Source organism: Drosophila hydei, unplaced genomic scaffold (genome assembly GCF_003285905.1).
Source record: "Drosophila hydei strain 15085-1641.00,03,60 unplaced genomic scaffold, DhydRS2 tig00008121-arrow-pilon, whole genome shotgun sequence".
NCBI lineage: Eukaryota > Metazoa > Arthropoda > Insecta > Diptera > Drosophilidae > Drosophila > Drosophila hydei.
The window spans coordinates 132,440-157,842 of NW_022045832.1; the positions used below are offsets into that span (position 1 = coordinate 132,440).

At 42.8% G+C, this 25,403-nt stretch overlaps 1 protein-coding gene across 1 annotated transcript; it reads right to left on the minus strand.

Moving 5' to 3' along the window:
* Nucleotides 1–1,448: 1,448 nt before the first annotated feature.
* On the minus strand, nt 1,449–24,533 carry LOC111596203 (neurogenic locus protein delta). Its single transcript, XM_030224942.1, has 6 exons — nt 23,893–24,533; nt 17,829–18,140; nt 14,433–14,499; nt 10,197–10,445; nt 6,839–6,893; nt 1,449–4,328 (listed from the first exon to the last, which is right to left on the minus strand). The coding sequence occupies exons 1-6, from the start codon at nt 23,947–23,949 to the stop codon at nt 2,477–2,479; spliced, it is 2,592 nt and encodes an 863-aa protein (XP_030080802.1). The 5' UTR covers nt 23,950–24,533; the 3' UTR covers nt 1,449–2,476.
* Between the last annotated feature and the right edge of the window lie 870 nt (nt 24,534–25,403).

Here is a 25,403-nt window from a genome sequence, read left to right on the forward strand (position 1 = left end):
CACACATACATACATACATACATACATACATACATATATATTTACATATTTCGCTTATTTTTCACGCTGTCTTTTCTTGTTGCGATTTTCCTGTCGACTTTTTGATGCATTTTTGCGGCATGGAATCGCAATTAAAGTTAAATTTTGATGTCGCTGCTGAGACAGGCGTCTGGCACTTGTGTGTAGCTCGAATGAGCCATTTATCGCATTGCGGCTAACGAATTTTTCCCATTTTCTGGCCGTTTATTAGTTAATGTTTGGCTGTGAAATGGCAAACATTTCCTTATTGCTGCTGGCTGTCGTTGTTCAACACTTAAAATTCGTTTAACTATCTTTTGGAACGCCATCTTCCTTGAGCAGCGTTGCCACCTGGTCGCTGAAATTATCTAATGATAATAATAATAAAACATTGTTTTTAGAATTCATTCATACAAATTTTTATTGTTTTTTTTTTCATATTTTTTTCTTTTTGCATTTTGTTTGTTCGTTTTTTGTAGCTTGGTTTTTTTTCTTGCAGTTTTTCAATTCATTTTTTTAATTACTAAAATTTCATAAAATTGTTTAGACTAAATTGTAAGTACAACACTAAATTACAATTGTATGTATGTAACTACTATTTTTATATTTCTTTTCATGTTGTATAAATATATGTATTTAAGATCTTATCAATTTTATACAATCTGACGCGTGTTTGTCTGTGTGTGTGTTGGTTTGTGTTTTTTTTAGGCTTTCTTTTTTTGCAATAAAAATATAAATTACTAAAAACGACTATTTAAAAAATTAAATATTTATAAAAAATATATATACCATATATGTATATAGGCGATTCAAGCATATATAATATATCGTATGAGCGTAGATAACAAAATGTATTGTAGAGAGCTTTAAGTTAATATTTACAAAAATTAGTTGAGATAAACGTGTGGATGAGCGCTGATTTATAAAAAATATATATGAGTGTCTAAGGTTATCGCCAACATTGATTTGCCGCACAGTTTAATGATTTTTCATTTTCGTATTCGTTTTCGCTTTCGCTTTAGCACTTAGCACTTTTATAACTAGGTTTTCTTTTTACACTAACGAGGAACCATTTGCAATTTAACTGTAAGTTTTATGAGTTCGTTTTGTGAAGATTTAATTTTGATATTTTGGAATTTCGCAAGCAGCTGTTGCGTCATACATTGTTTGTTGTTTTGTTAAATGGTTTTGAGATCAAAATTAAATGTAAATAATTTGTTTTTTTTTTTTATTTTTCCTTTATAATATTAAGACTATAAACTGTTCTGAAGACTTTCAAACATACGCACGTATATAATATTGTTTGTTTTTTTTTTTATTTTTTTTGTAATTTGTATATTTCATTCAATTTTGTTCGTTTTTGTTTTTTTTTTTCTGAAGTTTCCATTTAGTATCAAATAAATTTACGCTTAAGACTTATAAATTCAATACATTTCGTTATTAACTATATATATTGTTGACTTCTTTGCTATAATTGCTCCAAATTAAAAAAAATGCCAAAAATTGTACAAAAAATTAAAAAATATTTTAGAATATGAAATAAAAGTTGTAAATAGTGTAAAAAATAAGCACTTATTATAGAATCACTAAATGTTTTGTTTGTCTTCGCTTGTCGTTTGTCTGTATGGGGCCTTTAGATAATATTATATATAATATATAATTAAGCTAGAGTTAAATTTATTTTATACTTTATGCATATGTATATTTTTTAGACACTAAAAGTAGGGCGCGAGATAGTCAATAATTATTTTTTTTTGCTTTTAAGTTTTTTTTTTGTTTTTCTTTCGTATATCAGAGTTTGCCTATAAAATACTATATACAAAATGCTTGCGCACTACTTTGCATAGACAAGTAGAGTCGAGCGACCGACCAAGCAGCGTCAATGAGGAATTTTTTGTATTTTCTTAGCTTCTAAATTAGTTTCTAATTATGTGCTAGAGTTCTTTGCGTTAAGTAGTATTTACAATTTATCGCAACTAAGTGAAACTAATAATAATAATAATAGTTGAAGCAGATTTTTCAGTAACATGCAAAACGTCAGTATATGTATGTAGTTTTTCGTCCAGTGTAGAGTTTCTTGTGGCTGCCGCAGCGCGGCGCCTTAGCCAGGGTCAAGTTAACATTAGGTTTTGGAAAAAAAACAATTGAATTTCTTGAGAATAGCTTTATATAGAGTAGGTATATATGCAAAACATATATCCATTGAGAACTTTATGCTTACGTCAGTCCATACGAAACTAAAATGTTAAATTAATAATTACAATTTAAAGTTTTAAAATTGATGGATAGATGTTTGTGCATGTGTGTGCCTGTGCGTGTGTGTGTGGGTGTAGAGTTTAGCCTGTTACAATTTTGACGACTGCACTGCTTCAATAAACAACAAAGCCATTTGCGGCTCATTTGGCGTCTCTCTCTCTCTCGCGCGCGTTTCCTCTGTCCCTGTCCCGCCAGTCTTTGCTTACATGTGCGGCGTACCGCAGACCACTGTGCGCTGCGTCGTCGCCGCTCCGCTGCCCGTCGCTGAGGCGGCGGCCATCAGCTGCGAGGAGCAGGCGCCAGCCACGCCCGCCGCGGCCAGCGAGGGCCAACGCTGGCTGCAGTAGGAACCCTCGCCCAGCACCGAGATGCGCTTGCCCTTGGCCTCGCTGGCGCCCGTTCCAGCGCCTGACGCGCTGTAGTCTTTGGTTGAGCCGGCAGATGCTGCCGCTGCTGCTGCTGCCGCCGCCGCTGCCGCACCGGCAGCTCCAGCGCCCGCGGACAGCAGCTGCGAGGCGCGATGCATGAGCGTGGGATCCGTGTTCAGTTGCTTCTGCGACTTGGCGCGCTGCAGCGGCGCTAGCTGGCCCACGCCGCAAAACTCTGAGTTGGCATTGTTGTCCGCTGCGGCGGCATAGTTGGCCAGCGCACCGGAATACATGCGGCACTCGTCGGCGGCAGCTGCGGCTGCTGCTGCAGCGGCGGCCGAAGCGCAAATGTTATTCACCGACTTATCCCACGTGTTTTTGATGATGTTGGGATTGCTGTTGTCGAAGGTCAGGCCACCGCTGCTGCCGCGCTTTACGCCCAGCGTGCCGGCGGGCAGACCAACGCCCACACCAACGCCGACGCCACTGCCATTGTGATGGAGCGTGGCAACCGCATTCTGTTCGTTCTGTTTGCGTGCCTCGGCGTCGTCCTTTTCCTGAGCGCGCTTGCGCTTACGCTTCATGCAGAAGACCACGCAGGCGGCAATCACAGCGACCAATGGCATGGCCACGGAGAAGATGGCGATGAGCACGACCTGGGCATTGGTGAGGCCATCGGCGCGCGCTTGCGTCGTGGCGCCATATTGATGTGCGCCGAAGGAGACCGATTCGTACGACTCCTCGTCGCATTGCCGGCCGCGATAGCCGTTGGCGCAGACGCACTCGAAGCTGTTGACGCGATTCATGCAGGTGCCGCCGTTGTGGCAAGGCATGCTGCCGCACTCGTCAATGTCGATGGAGCAGTCCTTGCCGGTGAAGCCCGCACGACACGCGCACTGGTAGTCGTTGTTTAGATTGGTGCAGCTGCCGCCGTTAGCGCACGGCTTGGTCAAACAGAGATCCACTCGACTGCTGCAGCGCGGCCCATGGAAGCCGGGCACACACTGGCAGCGATACTGGTTGAGCATGTCGATGCAGGTGCCTCCATTCTGACACTTGTGGCCTACACAGTCGTCAATGTTCTGCTCGCACTTGGCGCCCGTGTAGCCGTCGGGGCAGATGCATTTACCGTTTGGCTGGCAGCTGCCGCCGTTCTGGCAGGGATTCGGATTGCAGTTGTCTAAATGGAGCTCGCAGGTGGGTCCGCTGTAGCCGCTGGGGCAGTCGCACTGAAACCCCTGCTTGCTGTTGCTGCTCGTGTTGCGGCATCTGCCCTGGTGGCACGGCTTGTCGGCGCAGGTGAGCAGCTTCTCCTCGCACATGCGACCATTCCAGCCCTTGGGGCAGACGCACTTGTAGCCGCGCTGCGTTGCCTCGTCCACGCAGGTGCCGCCGTTCTGGCAGGGATTCACAACACCGTCGCACGAGTTAATTTCCGTTTGGCAATCGTTGCCGCTGTATCCAGGTGCACACTTGCAGGTATACAAGCCCTGGCCGGTGTTGAAGCAGGTGCCGCCATTCATGCAGGGACGATGGTTCGTGCAGTAGTTCAGATCCTGATTGCAGAACAAACCGCCCCAGCCCTCGTTGCATATGCAGTCCCAGGGCTTGTTGCATGTGCCATGCACGCAGCTCGGATAAGGAGCGCACTCATCGCACAGCGATCCTCGCCAGCCCTTCTGACAGCTGCAAAATAGAGTAAATAAAACTTAATTAGTTTTGAATGAAAGCAACGAAAACGATACTCAAAAGAGCGACTACAAATTGTGCTTCCAGCAGTGAACCAGTTCTTAACGAATTATCGCTTATCGATAACAGCTGAATTTATTTCCTGTTCATTGCAGAAATCAGTACGAATGCGGAGCATAAAGCAGAGACAACAATGGAAAATGAGAAAGACGCAACAGCACGTTCATTGCTCATCAATGAAATATGCAAAGGCAAATGCGGAGATGGGATGGAGATGGAGGCGAAGGCGGAGCCAGAGCGAACGACGATTGCTGGACATGACGGACACGGTTATTGCGCTCGAGGCGCTGGTTTACTTTTGAAGTTTGAGCCAATGCGAAAGCATTAAAGAAAGAAGGCGCATCACCTGCTTAGCAAATCACTCGCACACATGCACATAAATCAATACATAGCCATGCATGTATGTGTTTGTAATTGCCCGAGTGGGCGCAGCAACGCTTGGCTGCTTTTTGGTGCAGCTAAGAAAAAACTCGAACGGAAAGGGCAGCGACAACTTTTGCTTGAGATCTGCGCTTTTGCTGACTCCTGCCCGAACGATTTGTAGTGCACTGGGTGCCCTCGAGCGGGACATATGCTTGACAGCCGTGCCCAAGGAGAAGAGTTAAAGGAAAAGGCATGTCAACTTGAAAGTCAAAGAGCGCTACAACAAAACAATAAAATGATGCGATGCTCTTCTTTGTGCATTTGTTCAAGTGCACATATCCGCACAGCAGAAGACTGAGCAATAGAGCGGGGCAGACAATTTGGCATTTCTCACGATGCGCAAACACTAAATTAATTTATTTCATTTGCAGCGCGCTCCACTTTGCGTTGCCACATACACGCACGGAACGCACGCATGCACGCGCACTCATTGTGCGCTGCGCTCACAAATGCAATTTCGATTAATATGCAAACAAAACAAAAAATCCTTCACCCACAAACTCTCAATTGGCAATAATTCAAAGCAGAGGCAGATTGTCAGAGAGTGATAGAGAGAGGGAGGGTGGGCGCGTAAGAGAGAGAGAGAGAGACAAGTGGTAATTGATATGCGTCAGTGTGTACACAAGCAGAAATGTCAAAAGCGTTGGCGACGCGACGGTCAACAACGCTGCCAACTACCAGCTGCGGGTGTGTGTGTGTGTGTGTGTGTGTTTGCGTGTTTATTTGTATTTGTGTTTGGTCATATAGCGCGCGCGCTTAGAATTATTAAAATATTCCCACCATTACGAGGCAGCGCAGCACAAAAAGCACTTTAATTTTCAATGGCTTTGCCTTTGCCTTTGGCTCTGCCTGCTGTTGGTGTTGTTGCTGTTTGGTGTTGGGATTTGGCTGAGTGGCACACGCATACTTGAGCGTAACTGCTTGCGGTTTTTTCTACGAACAATCAACACGTCGGGGCCTATTTATAAAACAAACATTTTATCCCAAATCACATCAATAACATTCGAAGGGGCGGTCCGGAGCGGGCAGGCGCGGCGCGACAATGATTTTTGTATTTGAAATTTTTGGTTTTTGGCACAATTATTGATTGAACCACAAAATGTTTGATTTCCGTTTTCGGCCGAGTGGGAACTGGCACTCACTTTATTGGCCAGCAATGCATAAATAATGAGCAACATCCTGCTCTTTCGCCTATCGGCGAGAAGAAATCTAAGCAAACGGCGCAATTAGCTTTCTGCACGAGGGCTGGCAACGCCATGGCTCAGCCAGCTGGCAACTCTCCTATGAGATTTGAGCTTGAAATTTCATGCATAAAATATTTGCCAGCGTCGTCAAAAGTGTTCGCTTACACCTTGCTTTGTCATTGTTGTTGCATTTGCCCTATGAAAAATGTGGGAAAACTTTGTAATTCAATTTCGTTCGCCTCTATCTGACTGTGTGTGTGCATGAGTATGGGTGTGTATGTGTGTGTGTATTGCTTTTACTTGATTATTTCAGCAGGCACTCAAATAATTGTAATGCAAAACCTCGACAATCAAATGACAGCCAATGCACTCCCGACCAGACAGTCAGACAGCCAAAAGAATTTCTTGTGGTCGCACAAAACGTGCACTAAACGGGCTAAGCAAAATGACTTTGTTGCTGTTGCCACTTATTTTGTTGTCTTTTTGCTTATGCTTTTGCCCTTTACCAAACTTGGCAGCACTCAACATACACAACAAAATAACAGCAAATAAAACACTGTAAAAGGTGTGTCCAATGACAATTGTTGCTGTTGTTGTTTTTGTTGTCGTTGTTTCAAGCTCTAAACGTGCAGCAAACAATCCAAAAACAAACAGCCATAAAAAATATCAAAAGCTCATCTTAGCAAAAACTAAGCCAAAGCTTTGCCTAATTAGCAACATGTTGCGCGCAATACGCAGCCAAATGTTGCAGGTGGTCCCTAGCATCAAGGTTCGCACTGATTTAGTTTATATTAACAATTTGTTTGACTTAAGCTATTCGATTTAAAGGAAAATACTTACATGCATTGATTTGGCTTATCGCACTGGCCATGGACACAGCCTTTGGCACATTTGGCTGTAAGTAGATAAAAGAAGGCAGCAAATTAATTGATATGTTGATGAGATTATAAAAAAAAGAGAAATACTTAAAAATAAATAGCCACGAGCAGCGACACTTTCCCAAACACATTTGGGTTTTAAGTGGCTAGCTGCCACCTGCCACCTGCCAGACTGACAATGCGTAGTTACACCCACACGCCAGAGACGCCACGGCCCACATTGATTCGAGGCCGAGAAACAAAGAAACAATCAGACAAAGCGAACAGCATTCGAGGCAGTTTAAAAGAGGAAAACAAACTTTCTTTTTCACGCGTTTGGCCAATGAAAAACCACTAAACGGGCCAAAATGAAACATCTTCGAAACAATTCGACACTAGATAGACAACAACTTTTTGGCCAAAATCATCATCATGAATCATGGCCCAAAAACCAAAAGAAAAAAAAACGCCAGTGACTCTTAAACTGTGCGGCAGCAGGAATAACTTGTTTCTAATATGCGCCCGGCCAGACCCAAAAGGAAACACCACAAAATGAAATAATCCCATGGTCGCAAAGAGCTGCGCTGCAGCAGCCCGAAAACCGATTCCCAAGCTCCAAAAGGTTCGACGAAAACTTCGATTGTGAATTCAAGTGAGTGTGACAGAGACAGGTAGTGAGCGAGCGAAAGAGAGAGGGCGAAGAAGAGCTGTAGCTGTAGCTGAAGCTGGGCCAAGAATGCGGCAAACATGTTTCTTTCGGTCGGCACTGGGGCTGGGCTCTGGCAGGAAGTAGGGGAGTCGCTGACGCCCGCCACGTTGCAAGGGTCTAGCAGAAAATCGTGAACACTGCGAATAAGGCAATGAGCTCCTCTTTAAACTGCCCAGTCAGCCAGCGCAGACACTCCGATATTCTTTCATTCAGCAGGAAAATTGCTAGAAAATCACTAAAACGTGTTCTCTCTCCCAGCTCCTGCTGCAGCGGCTGCTGCTATGCGCTTTTAATTCCCCCGCACGCAGTTAATATATATAAGCCGTAATATTGGCAATTGGCAATGATTTTTATTACATGGCCACAAGCGGAGGAGCCAACCAGACCAGATCACAGTCGTCCAGACCAGAAGAGGCCAGCTTGAAACACTTGAAATTGTTTTTCCACAGCGACTGAAAGTGAGTTTGTTGTTGTTGTTGTTGTTGTTGCTGATTTGCTGCTGGTTGTTAGCTAGCAGTAGCCCAGTCTGAGGATCGTTTCGTGTCTATTTGAAACGTGCTTCGGCCACGGCTTCGGCTTCGTTATGTTCTTGGCCTGTGTTATGTGTGTTCACACGCCCGCAATGGCCCAACGCAAATGTATCTTATGGATTAGAAGCGCAGAGCTAATGATTAGGCTGCACTATTTACTTTCACTTCACTTCACTTAGTGGAGGCAAAAGGTTTTAGGCTGTTTGTGGGCATGATTTAAATGCAAAGTAACATTGAGATACATTTGTATCTTCCAGATACATGCATTTGAGCAGCTGACGAACTTAGTTCGAGTTGTGTGCTATGTATCTCATAGATACATGTGTGTAAGCACAACATTTTATTCAATGACTTTAGATAGCCATTATTTAAAAGATACAATTGTATCTGCGAAATACAAACTGCACCCACAGCTGGCAGCTCATTCAGAAAAGAGAAAAGCAAACAGCTTCAAGTTAAATAGCTCATTTCCTTGAAATTAAAATACACACGCATACACACACACACACACGCTGCCGATTCAGAGCAATCGAAGTTTCATTCAAAAAAAAAAAATAAAGGCGAAAAAAAACAAGTTGCAGACCTTTTGGGCCAATTTAATAAAGGCTAAGGCATTTCCACATGATCAACTCCATTCGTGTAGTTGTTGCTCTTGTGTTTTTGCAGCCGCACGTTTTGCCTTTTTATTTGCTGCTGCTGGAAAATAATTTTCGCACAAGTGTGTGTGTGCGTATGTGTGTGTGTGTGTGTGTGTGTGTGTGTGTTTGCCTTAATTTAAGCTCATTTTTGCGCATTTAACTTGAAAATAAAGTATAGCAACAGCCGAAAGAGCGGAAGAGGCAGCTGCTGCTGCTGCTGCTGCTCAACCGGCAGCAGAAGGACACAAAATTATGTGTCCGAAAAAAAGAAGCAGCCTGACTGGCAGGCCAGCAGTTTGGCAGACCCGGTTTGGAAGCTCGGACCACATTTATGGTGTAATCAGCCGTAGCCAGCCCTAAAGGAAGTTCTGGTCTCGTCCTCAGCAATGCGCGGCATGCAGACGACGAAGATACTCAAAAACGACATCAACCACGACGGTACGTCATGATGATCAAGAAGCTGCTGCGATTGCCTGTAGCTGTAGCCTGTATTTGTTGTAGCTGACTGTGTGTGTGTGTGTGTGTGTGTGTCCACACCACACCTTGAATATGGAACCTGGGGCCACTTGCACTTGGCGTGGGAAGATTTTTGTGCTCTTCGTCAGTTTTGTGTGCTCTGATTCACGGTCCCTATGCGTGCGTTTATGTGTGTGTGTGTATGTGTGTTGTGTGTGTGCCCCCGAAAATGCTGCATAGGTAGCTTGTGGGCTACTACAAAGGGCCGAGTTCGAGTTCAAATTTTGTTGTTTCTGCTTTTGCTTTTGTTTTGCTTTGTTTTGCTTTGCTTCGGCTGCCTCAGTGATTTCTTTTGGTTTTCAGTTTTCAGTTCGTTAGACGTTTTGTTCTGCCCCACGCCAAATGACAAATGATTTTTCCTCAATTCGAGAGAGATACACACAGAGAGACGGGCAGAGAAAGGGAGAGCGAGAGATCTCAACAAAAATTCATTGATTTTTAATGTATTTGTTTGACTATTTGATTATTTCCACTTTATGGTATTTCATCGATATTCAAATGTGCTTTTGGCATTTTTGTCAAATCATTGCGTCTCTGCTACGCATTCAAAATAATTACACTTTTAATTCGTTAGCAGCTCCTTGTGTCCCCCTCCCAGCCGCCCCTATGCTCCTCTTTCCATGTCTCCTCTCACATATTGTGTACAATCATCTCATTTGATTTGACAAGCAAGTGATTTTCAATAATAATGAGAGCTGCCCGTCAAGTGCGGCACAAGAAACGCGGCACGTTGTGTCCACTTGATAAAGCAGCAGCAACAGCAACAGCAACAAACAAGATCCAAGAGCTTCAGCGAAAAGAATGTAAAAATCGTTTTTTGTAGCGAATGGAACTGAAGTAGTTGCCCCCTTTGGTTTTCGATGATATATATATACACACATACACATATATATGTATCTGTATCTGTATCTTAAGGCTAGCTTACTCATATGTTTGTTAGATACTTACGTTTCTCGCAGTACGTGCCCTGCCAGCCGGTCAGGCAGATAATTTCGCCAGTCTCGGAGCATGTGTAGTGACCGAATTGATCGTCCCGAGGTCGGCACAGATTCGCACAGCCAGAGCCGTAATAGTGCGGATCGCAGGTGACGCGAAAATCGTATTCGAGCGATGTGTATTGTGATTCGGATTTGTTCGTCTTCCATTCGGATGAGACGTCCAGCACTTGCTGCACGGATAGACGTTGTATGAGCAGATCTGAAATAACACAGAGAGAGAGAGAGAGGGAGAACGGTTAGAAAGATAAGTTAAGTCTGAGAAAATACGAGTGGAGATAGCCCTAATGAAGATTAATTGAATTCAGTTTACAGTTTTTAAGGGTATCGAGTGAACTTGCTGGGACTGAGCCTAGGCGCTGGCGGCATTAACAGACGCTTGGAATTTTGTTAGATTAGAAATTCGAAAAGTAAATACACCAAAAACTTCAACTGCGAAGCAATTGCGCTTGTCACACTCGTTGCGCAGGCGCACAAGTCAAGTGCCATGCCAAGGTATGCGACCAGCCAGGGGTAAGTACTTGGTATTTGCAGCGAGCAGCAAGCTGCAGGCAGCAGGCAGCATGCAGAGCGGGCGGCAACAGGCAACCAGCCAGCCAGCCAGCCAGTCAGCCAGCCATGCAACACACGACCAACTGAGCGTCGCAGACGGACATCAGTTGCATTTTCAGCTGTTCGCTGAGCCAAGCGGACCGGTCTTTTTTTTTTTTTTTGAGAAACTATTGGATGGCAACTTGTTTGTGCTAGGGTGTTTGTGTGTGTGTATACATAGCTGTTTTATATAGCCACATTATGCCATGGTCTATAAAGTAAATTGCAGGTGCATGACTATTCGAATTGCATGCAGCCAAGTCGAACCTCAAGCCGTGGCTGAAGCGGGCCAAGACTTTTGTTAAGCTGAAAAAGAAACAGACACCAATACAAATACAAATGTAGAACCCATTCGTATCTGTGTATATGTAAATGGCAGTAAATCTCTTCGAGCTTAGCCAAGAATTAAGTGAAAATCTTTTTTGAAACACTCTGGCAAAAGCAAAAGTAGTTAGTGAAAGTAGAAGTTGTGGCCGAAGGGAATGGGGGGCAGCTAGAGTTGGCTAAGATTCTGTTCGAGTGGCAAATACAAATATGGCCAGAAATGCTGTTGGCCCCATAAATTGAAAGCTGGCATTGACAAGCGCCCCAACTGGTTGCCAAACGTTTTGACTAAACTATAACCATATTCAAAAATATCAACTAATTAATTACCAAAAGCAGCCAAAAATATTTCTCAGTAAATGTGTGTGTTTGTGTGTGTTGCATAAACAAAATTCTAAGCCAGTTGCAAGTTGGCTTCACCTGACGTGCCAACATGGAAAAACGCTCAACTTGCGCCAACAACATTCCCCCAAAAAAAATTTAATTCGCAAATAAGCGAAAAAGAATTGAATATTTCGTGTCTTGTGGTTTTTATTTACATTTGCATCAGACACACACATGCACGCATGTGTGCAACAACAGATTTGTGGCGTGACAGGTTATTAGGCGACGTACCGGCAACGCTTCAAGCGCAACGCACAATTTGACTGCAGGTTTTTTTCTAATTTTTTTTGCCTGTGTCCAGTTTGGCGAGTTGTGCGCAAACAAATAGAAATAAATGTGGAAAATCATGCACAACAATTTCTGCAAATATTTACGCAAAACGGTATTTTTTGTTTGCTAATTATTTATCTACAAAAAGGATATGAAGAGAAGACATTTCGCACACTCAAAGTGAAAAGTTGCGTGCGACAACTTTCGCAGTAAACGAAAAGTTGATTTTAATGACATGAATAATGGGAACTTTGTGTGCGGATATTGTCCACACAAAAAAAATAACCTAAATTTCCTTAGTGCAATTATTTGGTTTTCTCTGTGGCAGCAATATTGCCCAAATGCTGCTCTCACAAATTTCCCTGCTGGGGGTATTTATATTATTATATGAAGCAGCGTTGCCATATCATTTCGCTTGTGTGGACACATTGTTGAACATCTTTGACAAATAATTTCCCAAATTTCCCAGCTAATGAGCGCTTGAACAAATAGACAATTTGTATACAATTTGTTCTAAATACAATATTTCAACACATGAGTCTTGTTCTTCGTTTTGTCTTTCGGCAAAGTGAGCGAAATTTGTGTGCAAAAAATTTACAAGAGGCAGCATCTTAAACTTGACTCTGACAAGGGGCAAGGCTTAAGTGTGAGGCCTCAGCAACTGCAAATATTTAGTCGCAGTCGCAGTTGCTGTTGCTGTTGCCGTTGCCATCGCATCGCGCTGACTTCTGCTAAAGGAATTTATAAAATACCATTTTATCAAGACACACGACGAAACGTACATTGGCAAAGGGAGGGAGAGGGATCAACTTTTGTGTTTCTGTGGCAAAGAGACCCCGGGACTCTCGACTCTCGGCTGCGACTGTTGCTGGGCTGCTGCTGCTGCTTGATCCAATGAGTTAAAATTAAAAGATAAGCATTTTAACAACATCGCCAGCAACAGCAACAACAACAACGTGCAACTAACAACTTTGGCATTGGCAGAGATTAATTGGTAGGTAGGGATAGGTGAAAAAACACCAAACAAGAGAGAACGAAACAGAGAGAGAGAGAGAAACATTATAAGCAGAAGAGGAACGCTAGCGAATATCTCAAGAGCATGAGTTGAAAGATTTCGACGCATCAAGCCAAGAATCACCTTGCACGACGCTCAAGCTGTGTGTGTCTCCTCCTCCTCCTCCCAGTCGGCCAGCCAGACAGTCGGACAGACCGTCGGACTGTCGGCTGGCAGGCAAACAACTGCTGGCCTCCTGCCTGCAGGCTAACTGGCGAAAAGGTCGCAGCAGTCGAAGCTTCTCCTTCCCTTCTCGGCCCGCTCCACTCTCTGCTGCAGGTTTTTTCAGCGGCTGCGGCTGCGGCTGTCTTTTTCTCCTTTTTTGTATGTAATTTATGTTAAACGAATATAACAAAAAGAAAAAAGAGCTGCTAAACTTGTTGCCGGCCATGCAACGCATTCGAGAGACAGGCGCAAACCAAGGCTCGACTATGCGGGAGAGCCTCTAAAGGAGTTGCAGACTTTGAAATAATGAAATTAATCCTTGACAAGCGACTAGAAAACTGCGCCAAATCGAAATTGCATAGAGTCCGCTTCGACTAGCCGATGAAGATCTATTGCCCTGAAAGATCTCAGCAGGATATTTTAGGTTTAGGGAAGGCAAAGAAAACTACGGGCAAAAAAACAATTAAAATTCCTAAAGGAACTGACGATGATCTTATGCCCGATGGTAATAGAAATTCATTGGAAACCTACGTAAATCTGGGGCTAGAGAAATGTCGAGAGAACATGCAGGTAACAAAGGCAGGTAGCGAAAGCATTGTGTGGGAAAAACTAAAAGAAAAACCTGCTTTGATCAAAATGTGAAAGAGAAAAACAGTTGATAGCGCAGAGAAAATGATGCGATGCGATGTCCTTGGATGGAGACCACACAGATTACACTAAACAATCCCCAGCATCTGTATGTATGTGTGTATTTGTGTGTGTGTGTGTGGTCCTTATCGCGCTGCTAAATCAGGCTCTCATCTCAATGCATGTCGCATTGTTCGAAGATGAATTACACGATCACTAAATTCCACAGCAAAAAATAATCAAAGTCCTGCGCCTCGTAGACACTGAGAGTTCGTGATTAAGCAAAAGACCAAAAGCCAGACACAAGCCAAGCTAAAAACTGCATTGCACAGCCAACTAAATGAGACGACGGCGACGAACAACCCGACCTCTGCACACACTTCCGTTCAAAAGGGAGTGAGCAGACAACAAAGGCGACAACTTTGCGGTGCTCGCTTCGTAGCTCGCTTGGTTTATCCCTGACTAAGGAACAGAGAAGGGAGTGGAAGGGCAAGCAAACGGTGCTAAACCTGACGCTGGCTCAATGCCTCAGCCTGGCTGTTATTTAAAACCATTCAATGTGCCGGAAATCTTACACACACGCACACACACACTTAGTTAGTTGCGCAGTTAGCGAAGCTAGAAATTTGAGTATATCAGTGTATCAGGTGACCCTTGCAGGATCATCGATCCTCGTCAGCGCCAAAACGATATATGCATAAATTGTGCGACAGGAAGCAGGATGCAAATTATGATTAAAAACAGGATATGCGTTGCCAAACTTTCGGTACTTACTGTTGGTGCGCGCATTGGCGCTGTTGTTCGTATCGTGCCAAGCCTCGACGATCAGCGTGAAGGTGCCCTGGAATACAATACAAGAAGGTAAAAAGAAAGTTAGTCAACTGTTAGAGATACGGAAAGATTTAAGTATTTCGATATTAGAAAGAAGAAGAGCTGGGCTTATCAAAACGGAAAACGTAATCCATTTGTTGCGGCTAAACGAAATGTTGCACTTACGCGCATTTAACGCAGATATCATCTGGCCCATAACCAACTTCAAGAGCTAATGGCTCGAAAGCTCTCTTGCCTAAATCCCACAGCCCACAGAGCTCATTATAAACAGATTATGACAGAGCCCAAGCATGCTCCAAAGACGCCCACAAGCCACAAGCTAGCCAGCAACACACACACACACACGCACTCACATTTCAAATGCAAATGCAAATGCACAGCAGTTGGCAACTGGCAGCGCCCTCAATTCACACTTGATTACAAATGCAGCATACTGGAGGAGGGGGGCAAGGCGAGGAGGCGTGGCAAAAACCGGCAGAGATGACACAAAATCGAATAGCCGAAATGCATATACACATACAGATGTATATATACATATGTTGCTATGCATAAGTATATATATACATATGTTCCTATGCATATGTATATATGCGTATTGGCAACATCTAACAGAGCTGAGCTGCAGTTTGCAGAGGTGGCCAAAAAAACAAAATTAAATAATACTGGCAGCACTGGTTGTTGGGCGTGTGATTGCGTCTGGCTTGGCAGCACTTCGAATTCGAGTTCGAGTTCGAGTTTTGCGTTTGCATTTGAGTGCGACTATGCATTGCATGTAAATGACTAATTTTCGACTAACTTTCGATTGCTGCATCGCTGTTGTTGCTGCTATTGCTGCTGGTGCTGTTGCGTGGGCGGCAGATGTAGAATTAATTTAGTTGATAAGCGCAGTGCCGTTTGATTGCATAAGCAGCTAAAGCGCTTGCCAGACATTGAAAACTGCATTCGCACATAAACATAAAGCTGATGGGCTCGACAGGAAACAAATCAGACAAACAGAAAGACTCAAACACACATACGCAGTCACACGTATACACATAGATCATCGACTGTTAACAATGGGAATTCATCGAATACAGCACACACATTTATTGGGAAATTTGCAGTGCATAAAAGTCTCTGGACACATTTTATTATATGAATATATTTTTCAAATGCGGAAAAGCATCTTATATTCTAGTAAACTCTGACGACTAGTTTGTGAGTTATTATAAAGGAAAGACACACATAAAATATATATTTATATGCTTATAAGTATATATATATAAAGTATATGAGCTCCAAAAATAAATGAGCGACACACACAGAGGCGAACGTATATCGCGTGCGACGACGCTGTATATCAACGTCAATATCTGCAGCATAGGGTGAAGTGCATGCTAAATGCATAGGGCGCATGTGTAGAGTAGGAGTGGCAGCCACGTAGCAACAGAGGCAACAGACAAGACAAGACAAGACACCCGCCGACAGACAGACAGACAAAAGTAACAAAGTTCAATACACAAGCAACATCAACTGCAAGCGCTACATCTACAGGCACAGCCACAGACAACGTCTGCTAAAAATAGTCAACGATTGGCAGCAGCTGAAGAGGAGGGTCTCCGGCAACCCCCAATGCAAGAGGAACATCTATCTATCTCTCTTTCCCTGACTCGCTGTGGCATGCGTGCCCCGCGCCCAGCCCGTGCCTCTTTTTTAATTAAGTGCAACATTAAATTAGTTGCTGCTGCAACTGTGGCACGTCTAGTCGTTGACTATAATTACGTTTTATAGCTTGACCTAGAAATATTTGAAGTTAGCACAAAAATAGAGCATTGCCTGACCGAAATATATGCGAATTCCTACTATTTGACATTTGACAAAAATTTTCGACGACTTGGGATTAAAAATGTCCCTACTTTAAGTATACATCTTATATTTCCTACATTTTGCGAACATTTCCTACATCATTTATTTGAAATTTCCCTATTTATTAAGTACATTTTAAGAAAATTACCCTTTTGGCACGTGGCAAAAAATACTTTACATTGGGAAATTGTGCGCTAATTGCCTTTGGCTAATGCATTTTAGCATATTTATGCATAATTTTCACTTAGCCCGCAGCAGCTGCTCGAAATTTATGCAACTTGCAACAGCACAATTCACGTGCCGATAAGTCCAGCTAGATATTCATTAGTATGTGTGTCTGTTGTATCCCAACCCATGACTTTGCCACTTTAGTCCACGCATGTGTGTAATGATAATAATAGTGACGCTGCACATGCGCGCTAGCGATTAGAGCGAGGAACAGGGAGAGAGAAAAAGGTAGAGATATTTATGGGGAGAGAGAGTGAGAGAGGTCTGGTAGGGAGTGGTGCAGGAAATCCACCCCTTAGTTCAACCGCCGCACACGCTGCGGGCGCGCTGACAAGCGAAAAGTCGCTTGAAAAATACGTTACAAAATGCTAGCAGAGGCAGAGGTAGAGGCAGCAGCAGCAGTAGTAGAAGTAGGGGCTAGGGCAGCAGCTATGGCTGTAATACTCGTTATAATTAAGAAATGCATCGCATGCTACCGCCACTGAAATATATGCGCGTATTTCTTGGCCACTGGAGCAGAAAAGAAGAAGAAGAAGCACAAACAAAAGTGGAATTCAGCTTTAGAGTGCAAGTATTTCAAATTTTAAGTAATTTATTAGGCAAACACGTGCGCACGGCAAATGCAGAAAGGGAGGCGGCGGTGGTGCATAAATCTGCAAAGGTGATCAAAAGTCATTCTCTCCCCTCTCTCTCTTTCTCTATCTCGCTCTTCGTCTCCGTCTCTCTGGCTATCTGTCTAGAAAAAGTAACGTTCGTTTTTGCTTAGGGTTGCTCGTATAGCGACAGCCCGTAGTCCCCTCCTCCATTCCAGCCCGGCCGTAGTCAGCGAGCTGGAAATTGTCGCTGGTGGTGCGCGGCAGCGCACGCGTTTTGCGGCGCACTTTTTTTAATAGCCGACAGATGTTTGCGGCAACAACCCTTGACAAGGACACAGGCTACGGGCGGAAATAAGTGCGACGCACAGTCGCTGTGCTATAAAAAGCCCCCAAACAAATTAGCAAAAGATGCCGCAAAGTAAAATATAAAAACACAAAAACAAAAACAAAATGAAATAAAATGAAGAAGAGAAGAAAAAGAAATTACACCGAGCTAAAGAGACAGCAATGAAAATTTTATTGACTGACTGACTGAGCAGGAGGAAACTGACTCATGCTGTGGGGAAATATGTGTGCTGATCTATATATAGACGGCATATACATATCGAGGGATCGTATCTACATATATATATATATATATAAATATATCTATACATATCTGTGCACTTACCGGCCAGGCAAAGTTGAAGGCGAACTGTATGGGATTCGTGAAGCCTCTGCTCTGCAAGCTTTGCGCATCCGTCAGATTGAAGGAGTTCTCGCCCAGAATAGGCGTGACCACATCACCGTACGTGCACTGCGATGTGGTGTCTATGGTCGCCTGGTAGTGCTTCAGGCAGACCCGAAACCTCGTCTTGCAGGTGCCAATGCACTTGCCCGTCGTCGCATCCTTTTCACCAGTGCAGCAATGGCCCTCGTTGTCCCTTCCATGCTCATTGCTGAAGTATTTCAACCGCAATTCAAAATTGCCGGAACTGTGAACCTGCGAGAGACAAACAGAAAGGGAGAGAGGATATTGCGTTAGTATAATCAAATTAAAAAGCAATTTATTTAAGTTGACGTTGCGATCGCTCGATCGCTGCAGCAGGCTTAAAAAAAAAAATCAAAAAGAATGCAGCATCCCCAGCAACACGATAATAAATCTTTCAACATGGTATTCCAAGCCAAACAAAAATGCAACGAAAAAAAGCTGCACAAAAAATAAATGAAACACGCTGCGGAATTTTGCGAGGCGATCAGCAAAGCCCAAACCCAAACCAAATACCAAATCGAGTAGCAATTGGCTGCAGATCGCGCAAAAGAGACCCATGCAAAGGACAAAGCGGGCTTATGAAATATTAAGAGTCAAGAACCAGGCAACAAATGCACAGCGAGCGGTCGCCTCTTTGGCTCCTCTGTGCTGTGTGCCGGGGCTTAGCTTCAAGTTGAATCGGACTTCGTTTCGTTTTTGAAGCGCCGCCGCGGCGACTCGACGTCGAACACATTTGCATATTTGGATTTGCAAATTTGTTTGATTTGATCGTTGCGTCTGTCATAAATTTCTCAATTAATTCGCTTTTGCATATTACGATGCTGGGTGTGAGATCCAATTTGTAAAATAGGTCAGCGCGTGTTAACAACTTAATTAATTTGTATTCTTTTCCACAGATATAGATACGTATTGTTTGAAGATTAGCAAAAGCTTTGATGGGAACATTTTTCTAATTGGGAAATGTTTTTAGGGAAATTCTTGATCACATATATGGCAGCGGTTGCTGGTTGCACTTAGGATATATAATTATGACTTCGATGGCATCCATAAATGGGCTCGAAACTCTCAACTCTCAATACTACGACAAGGCAATGCCCAAAAATAGGCGATCTAGAGTTATTGCTCTGATTGCTGCCCGTTTTCTATAACTGTTCGGCAATTAACATTTTAACAACAACAAGTGAAGCTTGTTAAAATGACAATTTAATTGTTAACAAGACATGAGCGCTGACTGAAGAGAAAGAGAGAGAGAGAGAGAGAGGGAGGGAGAGACGCAGCTAGTTCTCTAGTTGCTCCACAAGCGTTGGCTTGGGAAGCTTTTATTGTTTATGCTGTTGTGGTTACTCTTGTTATTGTTGTTGTTGTTGTCATTGTTGTTGCTGGCTTACTTCATCTCTTTGTATGAACATGGGTGTTTAATTGCTCAATTAAGCAGAAGTGCGTCTGCTGTTGCCCCTTTTCATGTCTTCTTTCAGATGCTGTGTAAGTAATGCCCCCTTCAAAGCACAGGTGTAATCCGTTGGGTGCCCCGAAAGAGAAAAAGAAATATAAAGCGTGGCTCGCAGACCACGCACAATGCGATCATATAAAAAGGGCGACGATGAAAAACTGTAGCAAAGCTGCTTAACTAACATTTAATGGGCTTGGCAATTGAGCTCTGGCGCTAACATTTGCCGCACGCCTTTGTAATTGTAAGTGCTGTGAGCGCTCACTTGAAGTCAGTCAGGGATACAGATTGGAATAGAGAGAGAGGACATTCAGTTGATAAGATAAATAAATTATTGATGCTCTAGCAATTGTGAATGCAGTTCGTAATAGCGCATAAGACTCGTACAAATCAAACGAGCAGGAAAAAACGCCCAAGATACACGCAAAACGAAAGACTTAAGCAACGAACGCGCAGACAAATGCAGGCAGCGGGCGCGGACGCAGACTGAGACGTCGACGACGTCGCTGCTGCGCAGCGTACAACAAAACGTGTATTAATAAGCAGCGGGCCAACACACACAAAAAAGAAATAATAAAAACAAAACAACACACGGCAAAACGGACGCAAAAGAGCAGCACAAAAAGAAGCAGCAGCAACAGCAACAGCAGCAGCAGCAACGGCAGCGACAGCGACAGCGACGACGACGGCAACAGGCAGCGAAGAAGAAGAAAAACGTTGGAAAAAATGTACAAGTAAAACCGAATTGTTTCCCACGGCATACGATTTTGCCGGTCAACATTGATGGTTAAAACGAACAAACGAACCAGCGAACGAACAAACGAACGACCGAGCAAAGGAACGAACGATCGAACGACGAAGCGACGGCCCGACTTCGCGTCGGTGAGTTCAGTCGGAGGCGCAGCAAAAGGTGTAAGCAAGAAACGAGCGAACGCCAGGTGAAGAAGCGGCCAGCAGACGGCAGTGCATCTATGCACAGCCAGTCAGCCAGCCATGTTGAAAGACCGAGCGAGAGCGAGAGAGGGAGAGAGAGTGGGAGAGCAAGAGCGTGCACTACAGAGAGAGCCTCTCTCTGAGAGAGCGCAAAAGCCCCATGGCTATAACAGTTTAGCGTGTGTTGTTGCTGTTCTCGTTGTTGTTGTCAGCTGGTGCAGCCTGCAGCCGAAAGAGCAGCGCCAAAGCGCAAAAAGAGCAAAACGTGACTTAAAAGTGAATTGGAGTGTTGTGGTTTTTTTATGATTTTTTCTTTTTTTTTTTTTTTGTTGGCTTCATAAAGTGCAGCTGGCAGCTGCTGCCAACAGCCTCCGCAAGCTGCGAGAGCGCTGATGCTAAGAGCGAGCAAAAACCCGTTTTTTGAACGGCGCTTTGAAGAAGAGTAGTGCGAAAAAAATAGTAGTGTACGAATAAGAATTAATAGACGATCAGCAATGATGCGTTGCTGATGCGAGACAGAGACTGCGCACTTCTTTCTTTCTTATGAAAAAGCTCTCGCAAAAGAAATGTTAGAAAAAGCAATAAGCGGAAGGAAGGTTAAGAGGCAAGGGCAGGGCATGAAAAGATACAGCTATGGCTGTCCAACTATTTGATATGCAACACACACACACATGCACAGCAAAGATGAAGAAGCAAACAAAAAGCGCCAAAGCGCACTCAAACAAAGGCGCAGGCGATTGTCAAAATATGTACAAAGCAAATCAATTTGCATAACAGCGAAACATTTACACACACACACAAACACACACACTTTCATATACACAGACACGTGGTTGGTGGGAAAAGAAACAAAGCGGTGCAGAGTTTTTAACTGATGTGCTATGACACAAAACCAAAATAGTTTTGTCCAACAATTTGACACCGTTTGAATGCTCAAATGCGGTGCATACAATATTCCCACACTTTTTGACAGTTGAACAACAATTTCCCAAGCAGGGAAATTCTGCTACCCACCACCACCCACATAATGCAGCAGTGAATTTATGGCAAAAAAATAAAATTTCTTTCTTTGAAAGTTTGTATATGTATTTCCATAAATGGAAAATTTCATAATTTTATACACTTGTTATAGTTCTTTTGTTATTTTTTTTGTTTTATTTTTTTTTTGACTTGTTTTGCCTTCAACTATGAACTTTATTACGCTTGAAGACCTTTTGGGCACACATAAATAAAGAGGGGAAAAATGAGCTAGTGCAGAGAACTTGAAAGCTGAAATGCCAAGCTATGCCAAGTTATCCCAGGGCTGGTGTTGGCACGGAGATGGAGCCGGAACGGGACAGACACTTGTTAAAAGTGTTAGAAAATAGTGCGTTGCATTGTTTACCTTTTGCTTGACTCCGTCTGCTCAGTTAGCTGTTGGTTTTTACGAGCCATGGTAAATTTATACTCTATATGAACGTGGTACTTTTTTCTTCTTCTTCTGTTTCTGTTTTTCCTTTGCTATGATCACTCAGGCTTGACGAGACAACCAACCCGTGACCCGCTACCCGCAACCCTCAGCACTTTTTGCCATTTCTGCTCAGTGTCTTCCACGTCAACTTACGTTGACTGCCTGACTGACTGACAGTTTGAATGTTGTGGGTTACAACACACAAACATACACACACACATGCACACAGAATAGACAATAAAATGTATGAACGCACGCATTTTACTTACATTTTAATATAATTTTCTAACAGGTGTTTGTTTAGCATTTGCTACTTGCAAGAGTAAGACAAAGAAACAGAGAGAGAGATGGAGAGAGACGGAGCGGATAGAGCTGACGTGCCCTTTGGCTTCGCTACGTTGTTTATTAATCATTTAAACTCATCATTATAATCAACCGTTAACAACGGGCTTGGGAAACAGTTATAAGCGCAAGTGAAACAGCTTCTGTGCGTGTGTGGGAGTTGCTGCTCCCACCTCTCTGTCGCACTCTTATTTCTAAATTGCAATTAATTATCTTTTATAAAGCGCGCAAGACAAAGACAACGATGATGATCAAGCGGCGCAGCTAAGTTCAGAGTTATTCATTCATTCATCCATTCGCTCATTCATTGGACGTCGCTGTCTCAATGTTAATATGAAAATTGCACGAAATGCAAAACAGAAGAAAGAACAAGCGCAGTCGCAACAACAATTACAGCATGTCGAGTATGTAGATATATGTATATGTGTGTAGTATTTGTATGATAAGCAGATAGACACCAAGTACGGTTATTTGATAGTTAAGTGATATTTTAAACGCAGCATGTGAGAATATACTTTGTGTAATAAGAAGCAAAGCGATAGAAATCGAAGCAGAGAATCAGAGAGAAGGAGAGAGAGAGAGGTGATGAGGGAGCTTTAAATGCATGATTCTAATATGAGAACAAAAAGCTATTATTATTTTAGTGCTGCCAGATTGTTCAAGTTAGCATATATCAGATGGTTAAAGCTGAACAATAACAGCTGCATTTTCTGATGTATCCCAAGCTCAGCTCCTTGCTACATTTCAGCTGGACGAAACTCAAGACCGCAGGAGGTTTCAAGACATTTTTTCGAGTGCTGTTAAAATTAGCAACTAAATGGGGGAAAAATAAACGGCAACTGCGGTAAGAAGACGCACAGAAGAAGTGGAGCAAAGCCACATGCAATGCTCAGGGGATGCTGGCGTTAAAGATCAATGAAGGAAGCACAGGCAAAGCAAAAAAAAAAACAGCAAGTGCCGCTGCGCATGTGTCGACGACGCTGACGCCGAAGCTGAAGCAGAAGCTGACATTGACGTTGATGTTGACGTTGACCTACGCAAAGTGTAGCCAAAAACGCCCAAGTAAGAAACGCATGCAAAAACATCGACATCGGCAGATGTTACCCATTTTTACACACACAGACAAATACATATCACTTGTATATGTGCATTCAAGTTTCATATTGAAATCGAGCAGCTTCTCGATTTTCTGTTTTCTGTTTCATTTTATTTTTATTATTATTTTTGCGTTTTCGAGGCATGCGCCGTTGGTGGTAATTTTGTTGAAGCTGCGTAAAGGCTGATAAATTTTCGACATGGACCTGTTTGCCCATTGAAAAGCTGAAAACTAGTTTTCATCTACACGAGTGCGAAGGGTGTCCTTTCAAAAACAAAAAACCAACCCCTGTGTACTCAGCTGTTTTCTGAACTAAACTGAACTTCTCATATTACAATTTTTCGTTATATAAATGGTTATAAGCAAGCTGATTTTAAAAAGAAATGCTATCAAAATATTAATTGAAAACTGTAATCTATAAGTTAGATTTCGACTTCTACTCAGTGTATTTCAATTCTCAATATTAAATTAGCTAAAATTTCCAGCTAGAAAAAGAGCTGTTTTGTTCGTCTCCTGAATTGTTACCAGGCTGGCAACGCCGAAAGCTCTCTCCTTCACGCACACATGCAAAACGGCAGCTGCAAAATACAGGCGCGCATGTGTATAGCGAGAATCGCCGAAAAAAAGGAAGAACCAAAGAAAAACCAACAACAAGTTGCTGAACCTACTAAACTACGAAACAAAAATGTAAAGCAAGGGAGAGTATAGAACTTACCTGCACAATGACTGTGAAGCAAATAAATGCGGTTAATAAACATTTAATCCACTGCATGTTTATTGCTGTTATTGTTGCTTCTCTTGTTGTAATAAACAAAATGCTGTTCTGTTGTGTTGTGCTGTGCTGTGTTGGGTGTGTGTTATTATTAGTGTAATAATCCTTAGTGGGGCGGCCTTGTTGTTGTTGCTGCTTCACTCACACGCACACACTCAATTACAACATAAAAAATAGTAGTTTATTGTATTTTTGGCAATTCTCTTTTGCAGCTAACTGCGGCACATGCTTTGGCAATTCGCTGTTGCTGTTATGTGCATTTTGTTGTTGCTTTAGTGTGTGTGTGTTTTATATTATTATTATTTTGTGTTACACGTGCACGCGCCACATTTTCTTTTGCTTTGCGTTAGCTTCTCTGTTGTGAGACAAGAATTCGGCGGATTTTGCTTTTTTGGCGAATTTTCGGCTGTCTCCTTCTCACGCACAGCGGGGGCGAGAGATAGGGGCAAAAGTGCCGCTAGAAAATTGCTATATAAAAATCGCACTCAGCCGGGCCATAGAGACACACGCGTACACAAGCAAAAATTGTATTTGCCTTAGGTTGATGCTTTTTTAAAAAACTATTTGGAAAACTAATTATTTTTTTTTGTTCATGCACTTTTTGTAATTTTTGGCTACCAAAAATTTAGATTTGAAAATTTTAGTATTGGCAGCTTAACTTCTTCTTACACACTGAACATGCTTTTTAATTCGTATTCAAATTTATTTGTTGCACACTTGAAATTTGAATTTGGTGCGTTTTGCATTTGCTGCTTATGTTGTGGGCTACAAAAATTTCAAAGCGACGCGCGACACGACCGAACGATGTGCACGACGTAAGAGCCACAAAGCGAATTGGCGACAAAACAACGAAGCAGCCGCAACGAACCGCACAGCGCAAGAATCCAAAACAGAATGAAAGCAGAAAATGTTTTATTTTTTAAATTTGTTTTTCAGCAACCACGCCGAGAGAGTTGAGGCGAGTGTAAAAGTGAGAGACAGAGAAAGAGAGCGAGCGCGGGAGAGCACAGTTGCAGTACAAGCAGCAACAAAAATGCTGCTAGCACAAACAAACATATTTTTCGTGGTCATCCCTGTTTGCTTCTGTTGTACGTGAGCGGTAAGCTGGGTGCGCCTGCGTGTTAGAACGGGACAACTACTGTGTGTCAGCTGCAGAGCGAAACGCGTTTTCTGTGCATATTTAGTGTGTTTCTCACAAATGTTGCAAGGTGAGCGAAATGTTGAAGCAACATTGTTGCGTGCCCAAAAAAGTTGCTTGCACAAGGCATTGAGTTATCACTTCTAAAATTAAAATAACTTCAATAAATATATATATATATATATATATATATATATATATATATATATATATATATATATATATATATATATATATATATATATATATATATATATATATATATATATATAAATTAATATATATATATATATATAAATTAAAAACAACAGTAAAA